Here is a 21,211-nt window from a genome sequence, read left to right on the forward strand (position 1 = left end):
TTAAACAACAGTATAACGTGTACAATTAAAACAACAACTTTATGGTTTAATAGAAACTGACAGAAAGCACTAGCAGTATGAGAAAGTAATATATCCCAAAGGCCTATGATTCTAGCACCCCCTATAGACCTAGGAATTAACACCCCACTAGCACTACAACAGACAAACACAGGACTGCTGGTAAAATACCTTTATTCCATCCCCAGTTGCATGAGGGTTACAAACAATTTAAATTTGTTACATGGCAGGCTGACAGTAGCTACTATGATAAGCAGGATCACCATAATACTACCAGTTAATATCACTCAGCAGCACTTTTGCCATTGATTTGTGTTAGATTGGTAAAATGTTTAGATCAGTGGTTCTGAAACTATTTACTATTGTGGGCCACATATGCAGCTCTCCATGTGGGCCTCATCCACACAATATATACACTACCTGAACAGCTACACAAAAAAGAAGTTTAGTATTTGTTATATGACAGCAATACAATTCAAATTGATATAGCACCTTTCATTTCAACACTGGCAAATGTCTACCACAGGCATTTTAAATTAGCAAAGTAAGTCAAAATATTAACTGTTAAAATTAATTTACTGCAAGGGTGGCATGGCATGGTGTATTGCCACCCTCAGTTCTGCACTGCTGATGGTGGTGTGGCAGGGCTGAGCCCCTGGAGGGCACGGCTGCCGAGCCTGCCTGCAAAGATGGAGAGCCCTGCACAGTGCGGGGCTCCCAGCCCCCGCCCCCCCCAGCCAGGGACTGCCCCCCCATGCACCCAATCCCCCAGTCAGGGACTGTCACCCATACACCCAACTCCTCCACCAAATGACTGTCCCCCATCCCCTCACCAGACTGCCTCCCCCCACATCATCCAAAACCCCAGGGACTGGACCCCCAGCATCCAGACCCCCGCAACACTGGGCTAAAACTTGTGCCTGCCCTGCAGAGACAGGGTGCCCTGTCCAGGTCAGATCGGCCACCTGAGGGACTACCCCCCATGCACACAGCCCCCACCTAGGAATTGCCCCCCCAGCAGCACCCAGCAACTGCCCCCCCAAGGAGTGCCCCCCAGTACTCAACCCCCCCATCCAGGGACTGTGCCCCAGTATCTAGTCCCCCATCCAGGGACATCCCCCAGTCACCAGTCCCCCCACCTACAGTCTGTCCCCCCATGCACCAGCTGAACTCCCCTCCCCGTGTCTCTGGACCCCTGCACCTGCCCCCCACATTCCAGGCCCCTGCAGCCCTTCCCCATTGGTCTCCTACCTTGGCTGCACATAATTCAGCCGTGCAGCCCGCCCTGCCCCTGGGATCCTAATACTGGGAAGTTAGCTCTAGCCAGGGTCACTGGATCCACGATCCTGCGGGGGAGGAGGGGAGCGCTGAGCTCCCTAGCCTCCTGCTGTTGCTGCTGGACCCTATCCTGCGCTGTCCCATTTTACACCCTCACCAGCAGCTCCGCACCCGGGGCAGGTGTCCCTCCTGCCCAGCTCTAGTTACAGCCCTGAGGAGGTCACATGGACTGCAGCTGTGCGCTGATTGGGCCGCAAGCAGCCCACGAGTTGAGAACCACTGGTTTAGATGGATAACTATTACTCTTCGGCTGGCCAGACAGTGGAGTTCCACACAAGGATAGTGGGGTGGGAAATGCATGTCCTGAGCTGCAGCAGAGTTAACACACTTAATTCCTGACTGCTTAGTACAGCGACTGTAGCGCTTAAGTGAAGATACTCCTACACAGACGGGAGAGCTTCTCCTGTCGGCATAGTTAATCCACTTTCCCAAGACTGGGTAGCTATGTTGACACAGCACTGTCTATTAGGTGGGTTAGGTCCGTATAACTACATTACCATGGGGTGTGGATTTTTCACACCCTTGGGCAACGTAGTGTGACAAGGTTCCTCCTCTGCCTTGGTGGGTCTTGCGCTTATTGGCGGATTTGCTCGCCTCAGAGATTCACGATGGTCTTCAGTTTGGCCACTTTTGCTAATAGCTCAAACCTGCCATTTACTCAGCTAACCTCATCACTGGCCAGCATGGGGAAAGGGAGGAGAACAATCCCCGCAGTCTCTGCTGGTCCACCTAGTGGGTCGGGGGATAGGCCAGGGACCTTCCCCTCTGGTGGGACCCACACTCCAGGTCAACATCTCCTGTATCCAATAGGGAGTTGGTGGGATGGGGGGAACCTGGGCCCGCCCTCTACTCTGGGTTCCACCCCAGGGCCCTGTGGACTGCAGCTGTCTATGGTGTTTCGTGTAACACCTATGTGACAGCTACAACTCTCTGGGCTACTTCCCCATGGCCTCCTCCCAACACCTTCTGTATCCTGACCATAGGACCTTCCTCCTGATGCCAGATAGCATTTGTACTCCTCAGTCCTCCAGCACCACGCCCTCTCACTCTCAGCTCCTTGCGCGCCCCTCCCTGACTGAAGTGAGGTCCTTTTTAAACCAGGTGCCCTGATTAGCCTGCCTGTCTTAATTGATTCTAACAGCTTTTTAATTGGCTTCAGGTGTCCTAATTAGCCTGTCTGCCTTAACTGGTTCCAGCAAGTTCCTGATTGTTCTGGAACTGCCCCTGTTACCTTACCCAGGGAAAAGGGACCTGCTTAACCTGGGGCTAATATATCTGTCTTCTATCACTCTCCTGTAGCCATCTGGCCCAACCCTGTCACAGTGGTTATACTGCTATAGGTCTGTAGTATAGACCTGGCCTCAGTCACCAGCTAACCCCTTGCAACTGCTTATTTTGAACTTTAGGAAAAGCTAATTGCGTTGTAGCCTTTGACACCCAGAGGAGACCACTGAGGGAAGAAGAGTGGAAAACAGAGGGAACTTCTGCATCTGAAGATTGCCTCTAAGAACCCCGACACCAGGGTAAAGAAAATAGACTTGTTTGGGGGATAGGGCTAAAAGAAAATGTACTTTGGCAACAGCACTGGAAATTACAAGTAAGAGCTGTCCTTTCAGTTTCCTTCTATTTTTATAAAATTCCATCCAAACAACTCCTAATAAAGAGAGGAGTTTAGGATTGGACCTCTTGTCACATTGGCTTGTGGTACATCATATGACCAAAGCTTAACAGAACAGACACTAAGTGCAAGAGTAATGGATCGCTAATTTACAAAGGAGACTTCAGTGGTAGTGGTTTTCCAATTCAATATAGAAAGAACTTTATTATGAAAAGCCTCAGTTACACTTCAAGGTGAACATAAGCAAAAGTTTTAGTCTCATGTCAAACTGTACCATTTTTATTATAATCGTAAATATTGTTTTGGGTAATGGATTTAAAACAAAAATCTTTTCTTGCTTATTCTTTTAACCCAATTCAAATGTCTAGGTTACATTTCTTCTTTCTTTTCAGGTGATATTTCCCTTTGATTGGGGGATTGATATTCAAATTAGTTCTGGTTTCAAACCCAACAGGAGAACACAATTTGAGCTGGAGCTCAAAGGCTTAAGAAAAATCATCTGCTGAGTATAGTGATAAAATCCTGAAGCAAAAGGCCACTTGAAAAATCCTGTCCTAATCAGAGCAAAGCATTCAAAACATCAGCCAGGTCCTTTTTATTCTAAATATCAATTTACAGCAGAGGTGGGCAAACTACGGCCCGCGGGCCACATCTGGCTGGGGAGGTTAGCCCCCATCCCCTCCCCCGCTGTCTCCCCTCCCCTGCAGCCTCAGAGCGATGCGCCGCCAGTGCTCTGGTCCACCGCTCCAGGCGGGCAGCGCGGTGGCGGCGTGGCTGGCTCTGGCTGGCCGGCGGGACTTTGCTGCTCTGAGCAGCATGGTAAGGGGAGGGTTGGATAAGGGGCAAGGGATACCAGGGGGAAGACAGGGAGCAGGGGGTGGTTGGATGGGGTGGAGGTTCTGGGAGGGGGAAGGGCAGTTTGGATAGGTGTGGGAGTCCCGGGGGGGCCTGTCTGGGGGCTGGGGTGTGAACAGGGGTCGGGGAAGTCAGGGGACAGGGAGCGGGGGGGATTGGATAGGGGGTGGGGTCCTGGGGGGTGGTTAGGGGCCAGGGTCCCGGGAGGGGGTGGTCAGGGGACAAGGAGCGTTGGATGGGTCGGAGGTTCTGAGGGGGACAGGAAGTGGGAGGGGACAGATAGAGGGTAGGGGCCAGGCTCTTTGGGGAGGCACAACCTTCCCTACCCGGCCCTCCATAGAGTTTCAGAACGCCCATGTGGCCCTCGGGCCAAAAAGTTCGCCCTTCCCTGATTTACAGGCAGATAATGGTTCTTAAAAAGTAGTTAGCCCAGGGGAGGGCAAACTACAGCCCGCGGGCTAGATCTGGCCCATCAGGGCTTTCAATCTGGCCGGCAGGATTGCCAGCCCCATGGTGCAGTTGAGCTAAGGCAGGCTCCTGCCCGCCCTGGCCCTGTGCTGCTCCCGGAAGCGGATGGCACCACATCCCTGCAGCCCCTTGGGGAGGAGGTGGCAGAGGGCTCCGTGCACTGCCCTTGCCTGCAGGCACTGCCCCTAGGGTGACCATACAGCAAGTGTGAAAAATCAGGACAGGGGTGGGGGGTAATAGGAGCCTATGTAAGACTGTATCATCATTTTGTTTGCATAGCTCCCAGTTAAAATATGTCTTGCTTTACAAATACAGACAGACAACTGTATTGAATTATGTTTCTTACCTATAACAAGTAGTTCCATATGGACATTCAGGTCTGTCATCATCATCATCTTGACTTACAACCGCCACGTCATGATAATCACGATCACCAGGGTGACTGAACTGCTGAAAATGAACTGGATTCTTCCTGTGATATTAAGGAACATATGTAAGTAAAAGTAAACAATATGACATTCACTACTCATGTGCATACAGGAACGGGGAATGCTGTGCAGCTAATTCAAGCAAGTTTATATTCAACAATGCATAGTTATTCATCTGTTTGTGGCTTTGTATGTCGTGGTAAGCTTCAGTTCTGTAATGTTAGTCATTTAAGACCTATTTTCATAGCAAATCATATAAAAGTTTTCAGTTTCTTTGTCTTAGCTCACGGGACTTGATTGTGCTCCGATAAAAGTTAAATAGGAGTTTTCCCCATTGACTTCAAATTGAAGTAATATATGGTAACTAATGGCCTGATACAAACTTCATGTGCTTTTTTCAGTACTTCTGTACCAAGATGGGACATGAGGAAAAAAGTCTTTCTATGGAGAGGTAAAACTCTATTACAAAATACCTACAAACTGATAACCCAGTTGTAAAGACAAGTCCTTACTTAGGAATAGCTGGGTCTTATTTTCCTGACACCCAACTCTTCAGATCAGTTCCTAGAACAGTAAACTACCCTACTATAGTACAGAATCTCCCCTTAGTGGTCATCTTCCAAAGTATGTTTCAATTAACTATTTCCATACAATATACACGTTAATGATTGCTGTTTTACTTGCCCTACTTAAACAGTTAAACCGCAGCCTCTTTTGTATTCGCAACTTTTATCTTTTAAAATCCATAAATACAAACACCTATAGGCATATTCACACAATTCTTTGTCTTTCTCTCTCTCGCTGACAGGCGTACAAGATGCCAAAATGCATCTTCCTCAGTCTACTTGAGCAGACCATGAAAATAGGCTCTTTTCTCTGACAAAAAAAGGAATGCCCGAATCTCAAACTGCGAGATATAATTATTGGACCGTGACATGTAAGGTGCAATCATTACATTCATAAATTACAATCCCATTCCAGACACTAGTTCAGACAGTAGGATTGCTATATACATGAAGCCAGAAGCCACGTGGGACAACTCCACGATTGTCATAGTGGCCATGAACTCCTAAGAAGAATCATCTATACGACCACGAAAGCCACTGAGTACTACCAGCCTCAGCACATCAGTGCCACCATAGTGAGAAGTCTGGGGATTTCAGCTGTAGCTTCTACAAAGTGCTCTATACAATCTTATTAAGCTCATTTTACTCCAATCCTGTGACCCATGCATTAGCAGAAACTCAAAATTTTGAAGCAGGTGATTGTGAAGCTTCTGCTACATCTGAGACCAGATACTAAAACTATTAACAGCATAATGTACTTTTATGTAGTACAAGGATTTCAAAGCACTATAGAAATATATCCATTTATAGATGGGTTAACTGATGATAAGGTAAGTGATTTGTCAAAAGTCACACAGCTAGTTATTGTCAACTATACCACTTGAATCCAGACTCAGTGTTCTGCTCAACCCACTAGGCCACACTTGAAGTTGTGTGCACTAACTGCAGAAAGACAGGTTTCAGAGTAACAGCCGTGTTAGTCTGTATTCGCAAAAAGAAAAGGAGTACTTGTGGCACCTTAGAGACTAACCAATTTATCTGAGCATGAGCTTTCGTGAGCTACAGCTCACTTCATCGGATGCATACTGTGGAAATTGCAGAAGACATTATTATATACACAGACACCATGAAACAATACCTCCTCCCACCCCACTCTCCTGCTGGTAATAGCTTATCTAAAGTGATCATCAAGATGGGCCATTTATTACCAGCAGGAGAGTGAGTTTGTGTGTGTATGGGGGTGGGGGGGTGAGAAAACCTGTATTTGTGCTGGAAATGGCCCACCTTGATTTTCATGCACGTTGTAAGGAGAGTGGTCACTTTGGATAGGCTATTACCAGCAGGAGAGTGAGTTTGTGTGTATGGTTTTTGGAGGGGGGTGAGGAGGTGAGAGAACCTGGATTCCTGCAGGAAATGGCCCACCTTGATTATCATACACATTGTGAAGAGAGTGGTCACTTTGGATGGGCTATTACCAGCAAGAGAGTGAGTTTGTCTGTGGGGGGGCGGAGGGTGAGAAAACCTGGATTTGTGCTGGAAATGACCCATCTTGATGATCACTTTAGATAAGCTATTACCAGCAGGAGAGTGGGGTGGGAGGAGGTATTGTTTCATGGTGTCTGTGTATATAATAATGTCTTCTGCAATTTCCACAGTATGCATCCGATGAAGTGAGCTGTAGCTCATGAAAGCTCATGCTCAAATAAATTGGTTAGTCTCTAAGGTGCCACAAGTACTCCTTTTCTAACTGCAGAAAGACACTCTAAAGTTGCATTTAACAGTCATTTTATCTTTTTAAACTATCACCGAACCCTTTAGAGATCATCACCACTTCCTTCCGTCAGATTAAGCACAACCAAATTAATGATGTCTTGGGAAATCAACTGACCTTTTTTGTTTAAGAATAATCATCAAACCAAACCTTCCTAGAGTCAGTTGGTTCAATTACTTTTCTAGAGGTAATGCTAATATGTTACCTAGATAAGCAAGGAGAATAGAAGACCACCAAGGTTAACTAACACAGCTTCCAGAACGATCCAAAAGAAAATAACGCTCTTGAATTGATTTTTATGTTCATTTCCACTCCAAGATTCAGACAGCAGTAGGTTTCTATATAATGCCTCAAGTCCAAAAGCAGTCATGTCTAGAAGTTACAGAATTTTATATGTCAGTTTTCTTTTTAGGGATACTTTATACAAAACATAAAGATCACTGAATAATGGGCCTTTCACCAGAGGAGGTCTTTATGTCATTTTTTGTTCAATCAAGCATACAGATTTCTTAGGGACGCTGACTGATTTAAGTTAACTGTCAAATTACATACTATGTGTGAAGAAGCTTAAATGGCCATCAGGGCAAATAAAATATTAAACTCTACCCTGTCCTGTCTGACGAAGTCCTAGCTGTTCTGCTTTCATTTCATGTTCTGCTCAGTGTTACCAGCATGCACAGTAAAAGCATCAAATTATATACCATAGATAAGCCAAAGTTTCCCTTCTTGACAGCAGAAGAACCACCTACTCATTCTCCCCATTGCTGTACTTACAGTTAACTTTCTACTTTTCTAAGGCACAAAACAATTCAGACAAAAGTAAAGGAACACCACATCCATTACACTAGGGAATGACCCATAGGCTACACTGTTGAAATGGCTGAATTCTATAATAAACTCTTGGACAGTGGAGAACACTAATGTTCAGCTGACCAGAACAACATGGTTTTTCTTGTGTAAGTAAGTTCAATACATTACTTACAAGAGTATTTTATATGCCTATAAAGATTCACAAGCTATGCGGCTTTGTAAAATAAAAGCTTTAAATTATACTTGATATACCTGAGTTACTTAATACCTGCAGCTTTACAGTAATTTATAGAAAATTTTAGTTATTATATACCCAACTTGCTGCTAAACAAAGCATTTGAACAAAAAATGACAGTTACCAAAAATCAAAGGAATTAACCACCAGGAAAAATCTTCCTGCTGTGACAATGAGCTATTTACTATAGTTTTTTAAGATTCCTGACTAGCTAAAGGGTCTTTAATCAAACCAGTTACAAAGTCAGTCGAGCTAATTTGAATCAACAGACTGGATTTTAATTCTCATTGATTTCCTAGAAGGCTTTTGATAGGTATACAAGCAACAAACTCATTTGGAACATCAATTTTAAAAAAAAAACAATGACTTTGCTGCTACAGTATCAACACCATTGGAGTCCCATTAACAAAAATGCAATCACAAGCCATAGCTATTACACTATTGATTGTAAACCTGAAGAGTTTAAATCTAAAGTTCTGACATGCTAGGATGTGTCTATAGTAACATCCTCCATCATTAAGTTTACTGGAAGAGAGAACTTAGAGAGGCTTATCAATCCTGGGATAAGTTTAATTTTAAGGAAAACTAAAGATATTCCATTTTCAGAAGGGAGTAACATATAACATATTTAGAAAAAAAATGTGTATGCGAAGCCAAGAGTTCCTGTGGGTCCTGTTCTGCCAGATCAGACAACAGGTTCTATATCTGTCCCTTCTAAGAAGTGCAGACATGAAACACAAGAGCTTTGGCGAGGTCACTGTCCCTGTATAAAGGGTGCAACAGCTTCCAGACTCAAGCTGAGTAAACTAAGCTGAGACTACTTGAGACAAAGTATGGTATTGTGGTTTGGTTAAAGCACTGGCTTGGGACTCTGGAGATCCTAGTTCAGTTCCTGGTTGTACCACACACTCCCTTTAAAACCCTGGACAAATCACTTGATCATTCCCCATCTGGAAAGTGGGGATATACAGTCTTTCCACCACCCTTTGTCTATTTACACTGTAAGCACCATAAAGCAGGGACAGTTTTGTACTATGTATATACAGCACCTTGTACAGAGGGAGCCTGATTTTGGTTGCCCCATCTAGGCATTAATGCAGTGCAAACAAACAAGAACAGCAGCAGACCAACAACCATCTACTGACAGGGAGAACCATTTGGGCTGGCACAAAAACACATGAAAAACAAATCAGCATGTAAGAATTTAGCCTTTACTATTGTCCTGAGTGAGCCTAGACAATGGGGTTGGCTCACAACTGAATTGAACATTGACCCAATTTATTTCATTCTAAAGCAAAACTTGGGGTTGTTGTGATTAGGGATAATGGAAACTGTCACGTAGCCATTAGTGACACTATCTTATCTTTGGAACAAAGGTGATGTGGTATCGCTGAATTTGAATCTGCAGACATTCTCCCAAAGCCTGGTGATAGGATTAGTGGTATGAGAGCTGATCACCAGGCCTTCTCCTCTACCTGACGTGCCTCCAGCTCTGTATGGAAAGAAACTGCCAGTTTGTGATTTATAAAAAGGAATGCCTGAAGGTACAGGGAGCATAAGTGTGTTGCAGAGGTCAATTTTTCTTTAGTTTTTATTGTCAGCTACAATTTTTAAAGACTTGAACCGGGGGGGGAGGAGGTTCCTCGGATAGACACACATAATAGGGAAGAATCATTGTGTTTGCAAAAAGTTCACCTGTGCCCCAGGATCTCTCTTAGAAGGATATGCTGGTTACTGTAAACTTAGTACATATGGAGTAGAAGGTTGAATGCTATTTTAATCGGTTATGTGTTACTATTCCTAGGTCACATCCAACAAACAGGCCCTTCTGGCAGGAGTTTGCCAGCCTGAAAGTGAAACTCTCAACGCCATTCAACTGCTGCTGAAGTGGAGAACAGTGAATGAAGAGACATACCTAACTGTAGGAACACTCAAAGTCTGAAAAGAAGCACCACTGCCATCTAGGGAAGAGGAGGATTTAAGGGAATAACTAGTCATGGAAAAGTTCAATTGCACAAGCACAAGCTTGTTTTAAGTCAGGATTCACCTTATATAATTTAGAAGCAATGACTGAAATGGCAACGCAAGTATCAGCGATAGCAGGACATACGACTGGCGGCAAAAGAATTTCAACAAGCTTATCGTCTTCTAAACTCATACGAGATGCTTGTCTTTTCTGAAGAAGTGGTGGTGTGACTGCAGCCAATTCAGAAACGTTTTTGTTATAAGTTGTGAAAAATACCAGGTGAATGCATACAGACGTTTAGTAGTGGCTGAGAGATTTTTATCCACAGTCCCCAAAGCTAACGTCTCAAAAAGGGGGACTGAGGTCCTTTTCTTTTAAAAGAGGAACAAAAGGAGAAACATCCATCTGACATTTTGCTTGAGCAAGACACTGGTCAGTGAAGAAGATAGGTCCGTTGGAAAGGAAGGTGACAACAAGCATTAGAAAACAGGGCCAATTCAAGCACATCTGTTGCCCTCTGCAGATCAGTTTCTGAGCCCCTCACCCCTATACATTGTGATCATGGCACCTCAGCTATTAGAACCATATGTTGTGTTATACATAACCAACAGCTTCCCATTTCACACTTATTTGCCTAAAAACTCAGTCACCCTCAACCGCATACACAAATCCCCAATCAACCAGCATTCTTAATTATTAAAAAAAATTGCTTTTAACATGATGACCAAAGCTACAAAATTATTTCTCCAGCTGTAAACAAGTAGGGTAAGGTTGATCCATGTTCACTTTCTGAGTGACTTCTAAAGTAAGCTGAAGCTGCTGCTTCCAATACTGAACAGTATTTACATGAAACTCTTGTCCACAAGCACAAGGTTTCTGTTATGCCTCACTTTGTGACTAGTATTCCTTGTCTTACAAAGTTAATGGCTTCTGACAGAATCATTGCCAAGAACAGAAAGTCTATTTTAGAATAGATAAATTAAAAGGACTAAAACACATGAGTTGCCAATAAAGAGAATATGAATTAATGTGAATTGCAACCAGACAGATTTACCAATAAAGATTTTAAAACTATGGTGTTAGTGATTCTTTTTGTTAATTCAACTTACAACTCTGTATCCTAACCCACATGTTCTTATGGACGTCCTCAGGGAAAATGGAAACACGGCAAAAAGTCATTACTGACTATGAAAGTGGAGTAAAGATACTCTCTCTTGTATGCCTTCATTGTTCTTTCAACATGATCATGCATCATTCTGTAAAATACTGTCTCAACTTCCTCCCTGCCACAACCTCACAAACAAACGCAGCTAAGACGGACTTATTAGCATGTTGAGACAAGGTGGGAAAGGTAATATCTTTTTATTGGCCCAACTTCTGTTGGTGGAAGAGACAATCTTTCAAGCTACACAGAGCTCTTAATCAGGTCTGGAAAAGGTAATCAGAACCTTTTAGGGCAAGTTTATGATCCTTTGGTCATATTTTTGTATCTATTCTGTTTTACCTACATAAGATTTTATGTAAGCAACACTTTGACTGGCTCCCCTTTATCCTTTGCTCCACAGTGAAATATGCCTTGAGAAAATGTAAACAGCCCATCTTTAATCCAGCCCCCACTGTCTCCTGTCCTGAATCATGAACCCTGATTTCAAATTTGCTTGTGGTTAAAATTTCTTTGCATCCCAAGCTCAAATATGGCTGGTTACAACCCCTTCAAACTTTCCTCATAGTTAAATCTCCTTAAGCTTTTGCATAGACTGTATTGGAAGAGAACTGTCCTATTTAACCAAAGTTATTAGCAATACTTGTTCCTGACTATAGGCTATAGAATCATAGGACTGGAAGGGACCTTGAGAGGTCATCTAGTCCAGTTCCCTGCACTCATGGCAAGACAAAGTATTATCTAGACCACTCCTGACAGGTGTTTGTCTAACTGGCTCTTAAAAATCTCCAATGATGGAGATTCCACAAGCTCCCTAGGCAATTTATTCCAGTGCTTAACCACCTTGACAGTTAGGAAGTTTTTCCTAAGGTCCAACCTAAACTGCCCTTGCTGCAATTTAAGCCCATTGCTTCTTGTCCTATCCTCAGAGGTTAAGAATAACAATTTTTCTCCCTCCTCCTTGTAACAACCTTTTATGTACTTGAAAACTCGTTTCTCTTCATGTGTCAGTATAATAATGCCTGAATCTGTAATTTTCACTCCTTGCATCTGAAGAAGTGGTTTTTTACCCAAGAAAGCTTATGCCCAAATAAATCTGTTAGTCTTTAAGGTGCCACCGGACTCCTTGTACCTGAAAACTTATCTCCCCTCCTAGTCTTCTCTTTTACAGATTAAACAAACCCAATTTTTTCAATCTTCCCTCATAGATCATGTTTTCTAGACCGTTAATCATTTTTGTTGCTCTTCTCTGGACTTTCTCCAATTTGTCCACAACTTTCCTGAAACGTGGCACCCAGAACTGGACGCAATACTACAGTTGAGGCCTAATCAGCGCAGAGTAGAGTGGAAGAATTACTTCTCATGTCTTGCTTACAACACTCCTGCTAATACATCCCAGAATGATGTTCGCTTTTTTCACAACAGTGTTACACTGTTGACTTATATTTAGCTTGTGGTCCACTGACCCCCAGATCCTTTTCTGCAGTACTCCTTCCTCGATGGTCATTTCCCATTTTGTATGCGTGCAACTGATTGTTCCTTCCTAAATGGAGTACTCTGCATTTGTCCTTATTGAATTTCATCTTATTTATTTCAGACCATTTCTCCAGTTTGTCCAGATCATTTTGAATTTTAATCCTATCCTCCAAAGCATTTGCAACCCCTCCCAGCTTGGTATCGTCCGCAAACTTTATAAGTGTACTCTCTTTGCCATTATCTAAATCATTGGTGAAGACACTGAACAGAACCGGACCCAGAACTGATCCCTGCAGGATCCCACTCATTATGTCCTTCCAGCATGACTGTGAACCACTGATAACTACTCTCTGGGAATGGTTTTTCAACCAGTTTTGCACCCACCTTATAGTAGCTCCATCTAGGTTGCATTTTCCTAGTTTGTTTATGAGAAGATCATGCGAGACAGTTATCAAAAGCCTTACTAAAGTCAAGATATACTACGTCTACCCCTTCCCCCAATCCACAAGTTACCCTGTCAAAGAAAGCTATCAGGTTGGTCTGACACAATTTGTTCGTGACTAATCCATGCTGACTGTTACTTATCACCTTATTATCTATCTCCAAAAGTCTAAAGTATTAACTAATGTTTTAAAAACACTTCTTTACACAAATCAACCTTATTGTCTGACTTAGCAATACTCATGGCTGGACAAGCCTTTTGCTATTGTAATAGTCTATGCAGGGCAAAGGGAAGTAGAGGACAAAAAGGAACTCTATGGGGCAATTCTTAAGGCACTGTAAGGTAGGTGGCACTGAGGATAAAGGAACACATGGAACTCTGGATCCTGTTGGGCAAGGAGAGGAAGAGGGTGCCCAAAGGAACCACTCTGTAAAGCTAATAAAAGCTTCTCAGGACATTCATAATAGGCAGCATTCCAACATTTTGCACAGCTCATACACTTTGCAGGACTGAACAAGTCTTGGAGAGACCCTGAAGTCCTTCTTGACTCAGTATTGCAGAAGATATAAGGGGAGCCAGGGATGGTGTAGAGTTTCTAACTTCCGCATTGCTCAATTTTATTTTTTTAAGCAAGAATTAACACATAAAAACCTTTAATTTTTATTTGCTACAGACAAATAGACACCAAGTTATATTCAAAACAAAATATGTCAAAGTATGAAAAGATTTGTGAAGTAACTGTGGTTCTTCAAGATGTGTCCCCCTATGTGAGCTTCGCTTTAGGTGACTACTGAGCAGTTCCCTCTGAGGTGAAGGGGGCTTCTGAGTAGAGCAGAGCATGGAAAAAAGTACAACAAAAGAACAGCAAACACAGTATTGGAAGCACTCATAAGTTATTGCGTAGTATTCCGCGAACGTATGAATATATGCCCACATAGAAGCTTTACATATTTCAATAATGGGCAGGTTTTTGAGAAATGCCGTAGAGGTGGAAATGGACTCTGTAGAGTAAGTTTGTATGTCTGAAGGTGCTTGAACTAATCCAGTCAGATAGCCACCTGGAAAGTCTTTGATTAGAGACTGCAGACCCTTTTGATATATCTGTGAGTGAGAAACAATTAGGGAATCTTTCTGAAGGGTTTAGTCCTATCCAGATAGAAGGCTAGGGCTCGCCTGACAGTAACAGTGTGCAACAGTGCCTCTTGTTTATCTAGGTGAGGTTTAGGGAGGAAGACTGGCAGGTGAATGGGTGGGTTAATATGGAACTCAGAGACTTTAGGTAAAAATCTGGGGCATGAACACCAATGTGACCTTGTCCTTTAAAAATACTGTGAAAGGGGGGCTTGCCGACATGACGGCTGTCAGCAATCCAGTTTTCATTGATAAATGGAGGAGTGAACAAGTAGCCATTGGTTCAAATGGTGGTCTTGTAAGGCATTTAAGAACCAGACTGAGGTCCCAAAGAGATTTTCAAACCCCCTGAAGGATTTCACTGTTGTTGGGTGGGCAAAAATGGAATAACCCTCTATTTGAGAATGGAAAGCAATGATGCTGCCAGATGGACTCTAATGGAGCTCAGCAATAGACCCAAACTTTTTAGTGTTAGGATACAGTCCAGTATAGCTGGCAGCAATGAGGTAATCAATGGAATACATTTGAGGTCACACCAACAGACAAATCTTGTCCATTTTTGAAAGTATGCGTAGCGAGTAGACTGTTTTCTGCTGGGTAACAGTACTTTTTTACCTCCTCTGATCAGGTTGTCTCTAATCCCAAGAGCCATCGACCAACCATGTTTTGAGACAAAGCACTCAAGGAGACTGGGGCGAAGGATCTTCCCAGTAGAGGAGATGAGGAGCGGCCTGGAGAGTGAATGGTCAGCTGTAACGGATAAGGAAAGTATGTTTGTCTGGGACAGGTCAGAACTATTAGGATGACTCTGGCTTTGTTCTTTTTTATTTTGAGTAGAACTTTGGCTATTTGAGGAATGGGTGGGAATGCATTCAGTAGATCCGACAACCAATGAAGGTGAAAGGCATATCCCCGGGATCAGTGACCCAGACTGCCTCTGGAGCAGGACACAGCTCTTGTTTATGGAATATAGAATATGTGGTGGGTCTCTAATGGCCATTCTTTTTTGTTACCAGAATGAACCTGAAACATATCCCCTTTCCTCTGTGCTGCATGGGAACTGTTTTGTAGCCCCCAAGTGTAGGAGAGAGTCTCTGCCTTGACGAACCAAGTTCTTGTGAGAGGGGTCCCTGAAGAGGGATGGAAAAGAGGTGTTGTCGATGGAAGAGTGAAAAAGTGGATGATGTACCCTGTGGAGATGACCTCCAAAACCCATTTATCTGTAGTGATAGACTCCAAGCCTGCCTGAAGTGGTAAAAGCAGGTGCCAAAGGGAGGAAGGCAGGTGAATTGATACAGCTGGTAAGGATGAGGATAGTAATTCAGACCCTGGACCAGCCCATCAAAATTACTGTTTGGAGATGAAAGGATGAGAGGTCAAAGCTGAAAGGTGGATGGTTTCCTTCTCTGGAATTTCTCTCTCTTCTGATGTGATTCATACCACCTCTGGGAGGTTGGGAATTGGGCAGTATGGGATCTCTCAGCTGTCTGGGAATTGCTGAACATTCTTTTGTAGGCAGGTGTATAAATCCCAAGAGAATGCAAAGTAGCCCTGGAGTCCTTTAACATGCACAGAGAATCATCTGTGCTATCTGCAGACAGTTTAGACCCATCAAAAGGGAGGCCCTTCCACTGTATTAAGGACCTCTTTAGGAAATCTGGAGAGCTGGAGCCAGGAAGCCCTTCTCAGAACTGCCACTGTAGAAATCAAACAGGTGGCAATATCAACAGCATCAAGAGAGCTGCTTGTAGTGATTTTCTGTCAAGCAGTTGGCCTTACCCAATAATTGCCTTGAATTGCTTTCCATGCTCCGCCAGTAGGTGGTCCACAAAAGAGTTCAGTTTGGTGAAGTTTATATATTTATATTTCACCATTAACACCTTGTAGTTCACAATTCTAAATTGTAAGGAGGCTGACAAATAAGATTTTCTACCAAGTAGTTCTAGACGCTTACGATCTTTGTCATGGGGTGTGGATTTAGCATGATGCTGCCTTTCACATTTGTTAACTACGTTAACCACCAAAGAATTAAAAAAGTGATGAGAAAATAAAAACTCAGTCCTTTGCTGGAACGTAGTATTTCTTATCCACTCTTTTGCATGTAGGTGGAATAGAAGCTCAGATGTGTTGAATGATCTTTGCGGGGTCCAGAAGGGCCTCGTTGACAGTTAAGGCTATGCAGGCAGATGAGGCTTTCTGAAGGATGTCAAGCAGCTTATGAGGAGGCAAACTTCCTTGAGAGATATCTGCAGAGAGAGTCAGCAATTCTCTTGACCAGATCCTAAAACTGCTTAAAATCATCGACCAAGGATGGAGGAGGAGGCAAAACTGCTTCATCAGGAGATGTTGGCTGGAGGAGAGACCTCTTCATGGGCTCAGCTTCTCAGAGGTTTCTTCTTCAGGATCAGGACTCCTAGAGAGGGTAGGCAATGAAGGCTGCCTCTCTCTGTGATGGGCTGTGCCTGAAGTCCTAGAAAATTTCTGGCAATAGGCTAACCAAGGATCCCAGTATGGCCAAGAAGGTGTTATAGGAGGGGGCACCCATGGGTGTTCAAACCAGTGAGATGGTGGCTGCGATCTTGGGCCATGAGTGGTCATAGGCTCAGAGACTTCTGGAAAGGGGCCTCTATAAGGGTGAGGAGGAGAGCCCTGGACCAGTATTTGGGAAACTGAGACAAGGTCTTCATCAGAATCCTGTTCCTTAAACTCACTAGAGAATGATGGAGCACCCAGAGAAATGAGATGAAACTATCGATACCAGGTGAATTTCCGGTGATCTTGGTATTGAAAATATGCCAGAGCTGAACAGCAGAGATTTGGGCATCTCAGATACAGTCAGGTCCCTGGGAAAACAAAAGCTCCTGCTGTACCGAGTCTGTGGTCTGCACCAAGGTAATAGTGGCAAAAGGAGCTGAAAGTACCGTGAGTCTCGGTCCCTCCAAGGGAAGTGCAGTAGGAACTCGAGCAGGCTTCCTCAGTACCGAGGCAGGAGAGGAAGAGCTCTTCTTGCCACCTCAGTCTGCTGACACTACTGATGATCTTTCCTGGTTTGCTGACAGTACTGATGATCTTTCCAGGCCTGAGGTTTTGCTGGTTTTTGGTCTAGCAGTGCCCTCGATACCTGAGGAACCAGCAGCCTCATGGGTACTGGACTGGAGAGCAGATGGTGTCTTCAGCTACCTCAGTACTAACGACAATGGCTTTTTTGAGGTAGATTCCTGACCTGGAGAACTCTGAGCATGGTTTTTGGAAGATTTATGAGACGAGCCTTGGGTCTTCCTCTTAGATGCCCTTGAGGAGTGTGGCTCAGAGACAGTGGAGGCAGCAGACTTGCTCGGAGACCAATATACCCAGAAGGATGGGGAGAGGGGACCCTTGACCTGGGTCAAAAGCTGGGCACAGAGAGCTCTTCATCATGTGGAGGGGAAGTTTGATCTCCCTGTTATTTCTGGCTCTAGATTCTAACAACAGACAGAAGTTACACTTCTGGGCAACGTGTAATTCCCCGAGACAACAGATGCACCAGGAGTGCCTGCTGGTTACCAGGACTGCTTCTTAGCATGACAAATCAACATCTGAAACATAGGCGTATGATAACCTCCCAGTGAACAAGAACCACCTACTAAGTAATATCTATATAATATATATGGGAAAAAAAATTTTTTTTTTTAAACTAGGAAATGAAAGGGGCTACTACTTACTAACTAATTACACGGATGCTACGAACTAGAATAAAAACTGGGACACAGTTGAGGTAATCTCAATGGGGACAACTGCCAGAGATCCATCTTGGGCCGAGGCAGCTGGGAAGCAACTGAGGGCAGTTTCCCTGCGCAGGGCTATATAACAATGGCACCTGCACAGGCCGAACAGACACTGCTATGAGAAATCTCTGATCAAATGTGCAGGGTGCAAAAGTGCACCTAGAGTGGAGTACCCATCGGGACACTACTTGAAGAAGAATTAACTGTTGGGAGAAGATAGAACATGCAATTGCTTCAACAAATGCACATACATAAAATTACAATTTCTAATAAAATCTTTGTCTGTTAATAAAATACACACACGTCGGCCATTCTCTCCAATTCAATTTCTTTTCTCTACTGTACTTGCAACTGCCTGGTGCAAGTTGTTCTATTGCTTATTGAACTGTGGTTTCTAATTTGCTGAACTATTTTGCCCCCTGCTGAGGTTATATTGACTGGTCAGTAACATTTCCAGAATATCTCTTTTTATGCTTCTAAAAAGATTGCTACTCTATTTGATCTTTTCTAATCCTTTCCTTACAATATTTTTAAAAAGGAGACTAATGAATTGACCATTATCTCCCATTTGGGGTAAGTAGTGACTTGCTAGCGTAATTTGAATCTAGCTTAATTACAATTCCACTTTACCTGTAGCAACCTGTCCCATACATGCAGGGTGTTCTCTTCTGCTTGGTTTGTTTAGAACTCTGTAGAGCATCTGTGCTTCTGGCTGAGTTAAAATCTTCAGCTTCAGGATCCTGATTTAAATCAAGCTCTTGAGTGTCAGCTAGGGAAACATGAGAGTGGGATGGCTTGTCCTGGTGAGTCTGTTGGCTTGCAGAATGGATTACCTCGTATTTGTTTTCCCTTTCATTCATTTTATTTGTGTCAGTGGAGAGCTGGCTTTTTGCATCTAGCCTGTGGTCAGGCCTCTTGCTGTGGAGCTGACAATCACTTTTCTCCACAGAACTTTCAATCTTTTGTGACACAGTCTTATCATCATTCCTGCTAAGAGGTATTCCCGATGCATCCTGTGAAATAGAAAATAAAAGATCACAACAATCTTTAGAGTGCCTTACTGTGCAAATAGTTCTATGGACCACTCATGGAATAATGTACTTCTGAATGTAAGCAGGTTTCAGATTCTGCCATCATAAACATTCAGGACATATGTTCCTACAGAGGAGATGATACAATCAAGTACAATTTTTAAAACAAATCTTTTCTGTGTTTATAATAAAATTTAAATCAGAAGCTTGAGTTCAGGACTCTATCAAGAAACAGATTAGAGTTTGTCAAAACTATTGTGGTCAGAGCTGGAACCTTTGGCTAACAAATTCTTCCTTTTAATTTTGTGAGGTCTCTCTCAGTTATAAATACATACATATATACATACATAGTATAGCCTCTATCTCAATAACTTGTGTAAGATCCTTTCTATAAGGCATGTGCTCCCCTATTTACTATCTGGGACTAGAGCTGGGCAAAATTTTTGGCTGAAACTTCCTTCAGTCCAAAATGCAGATTCAGGTCAAATCAAAACCATTTGCAAATTCATGTAGATTTTGTCAATTTGTTTCAGGTGGAAAAAAATTAGAAATGCTGAAACTATTTTTTTCAACATTTCCAAAATTAAACTTTTTGATTTCTTGGGCTAGATTCAGAAGGGGATGTAGGCAACATTCACAAAACCAATAGCCCTGTGATTAGAGCCCTCACATAGGATGCCGAAAACCCGGATCTGAATCCCTGCTCTGGAACAGGGACTTTAACTCAGATCACCCCCCTCCCATGTTCACTGGATGAGAGAGATACACAAAGACAGAGAGAGATAGACACTAAAGCCTGGTAGTTAGGACACTAACCTAAAAGGGAGACACCTGCGTTCAGTCCCTGCTTTAGAGTGTGGATTCAAATCTGGGTCTCCCACATCGCAGGTGAGCACCCTAGCAATTTGACTGTTAAGTACAAATGGGGGACACAGGCACTTCCTCAGTTTTGTGAATGGCACCTAAATCCCCTTGTCATTCTAGCTCATTTCCAAAATTTCCTTTGCACTACTGAAAAAGCATTAAAAATACCTGAAGCAAACAAAAAGTTTCAAATAAAAGGTTTCACTCAACCCCAAACTATTTTTTTCTGACTTTTTGATTTAACAAAAATTCAAGAAAATTTCAGGTTTGGGTTCACCCAATATGAAGTTTTCCACAATTTTTTGGAACTGCCAGTGAATGAAAAACCAGTTATTCACGCAGCTCTAATCTAGAAACACAAATGCTACAGACTGTATATACACATTACATACTGCTTTAATATACTACAAAACTGTTATGAGGTCTACAGTGTTAATTGTAGAAAGGCTCTCCTCCAGTACATTTATTTCAGTTCATAGTAATATGATTTTGAGAAGTTTGTGGTATTTCTCTGATTCAGCAGCTTGGACTCTTTTTTTGTGTGCGCGCACACGTTCCTTTAAAAATCTGGAACTAACCAAATGAATGTCAAAAATAAACACTGATATGACTAGTGGGATAAAATTTATTCAATATCAAGTAAGACTTCCTGACAATTAGATATACTGTATAGCAGGGGTGGGCAATAGTTTTCACAAGGGGGCCACTCCATGAATTTTGGTAAGTCATCACGGGCTGCACATTTCTACTAAATTAATGAAATTTTTAAATCCTACCCCTCCACTGCAGTGCCACCTAATAAAATAATTCGCGCAAAAACTGAGGGTGCAGGAGAGGGTGCGGGGTCTGGGAGGGAGTTTGGGTTTAGGAGGGGGTTCTGACCTGGGGCAGGGGGTTAGGGTGCAGGAGGGGGTGCGAGGTGAAGGCTCTGGCTGGCAGGCGCTTACCACAGGCAGCTCCCAGCCGGCAGCGCAGCAGGGCTCAGGCAGGTTGCCTGCATGCTGTGGCCCCACATCGGTCCCAGAAGCAGCCTGCTGCTGCAACGTCTCTGCACGCCCCTTTGTGGGGAGGGGGGCAGCAGGTCTCTGTGCGCTGCCCGTGCCTGCAAGCACCGCCCCTGCAGCTCCCATGGGCCGGTTTCCGGCCCATGGGAGCTTTGAGGACGGTGCTGGGGGTGGGGACAGCGCGCGGAGCTGCCTCCCCTCCCCCGACCAGGGGCATGCAGAGACATGCCAGGAGCAGCCGGCCGCTTCCAGGATCAGCATGGG

The 21,211-nt window shown here is 43.7% G+C and overlaps 1 protein-coding gene across 6 annotated transcripts in view; it reads right to left on the reverse strand.

Moving 5' to 3' along the window:
• The window catches only part of APLF (aprataxin and PNKP like factor), an 87,875-nt gene that overhangs the window by 35,193 nt on the left and 31,471 nt on the right, over nucleotides 1-21,211 (reverse strand). For 5 of the 6 annotated variants that reach the window (XM_037896015.2, XM_037896016.2, XM_043543920.1 and 2 more), the window contains 2 exons: nucleotides 18,679-19,061; nucleotides 4,644-4,769 (listed from right to left, as the gene is read on the reverse strand). In XM_037896015.2, the coding sequence (XP_037751943.1) occupies nucleotides 4,644-4,769; nucleotides 18,679-19,061 (509 nt within the window). Of the gene's footprint in view, nucleotides 1-3,215; nucleotides 3,529-4,643; nucleotides 4,770-18,678; nucleotides 19,062-21,211 lie in introns of those variants that run through there. The other variant, XM_043543919.1, reaches the window with a different exon arrangement.

Source organism: Chelonia mydas, chromosome 3 (genome assembly GCF_015237465.2).
Source record: "Chelonia mydas isolate rCheMyd1 chromosome 3, rCheMyd1.pri.v2, whole genome shotgun sequence".
Taxonomy (NCBI): Eukaryota; Metazoa; Chordata; order Testudines; family Cheloniidae; genus Chelonia; species Chelonia mydas.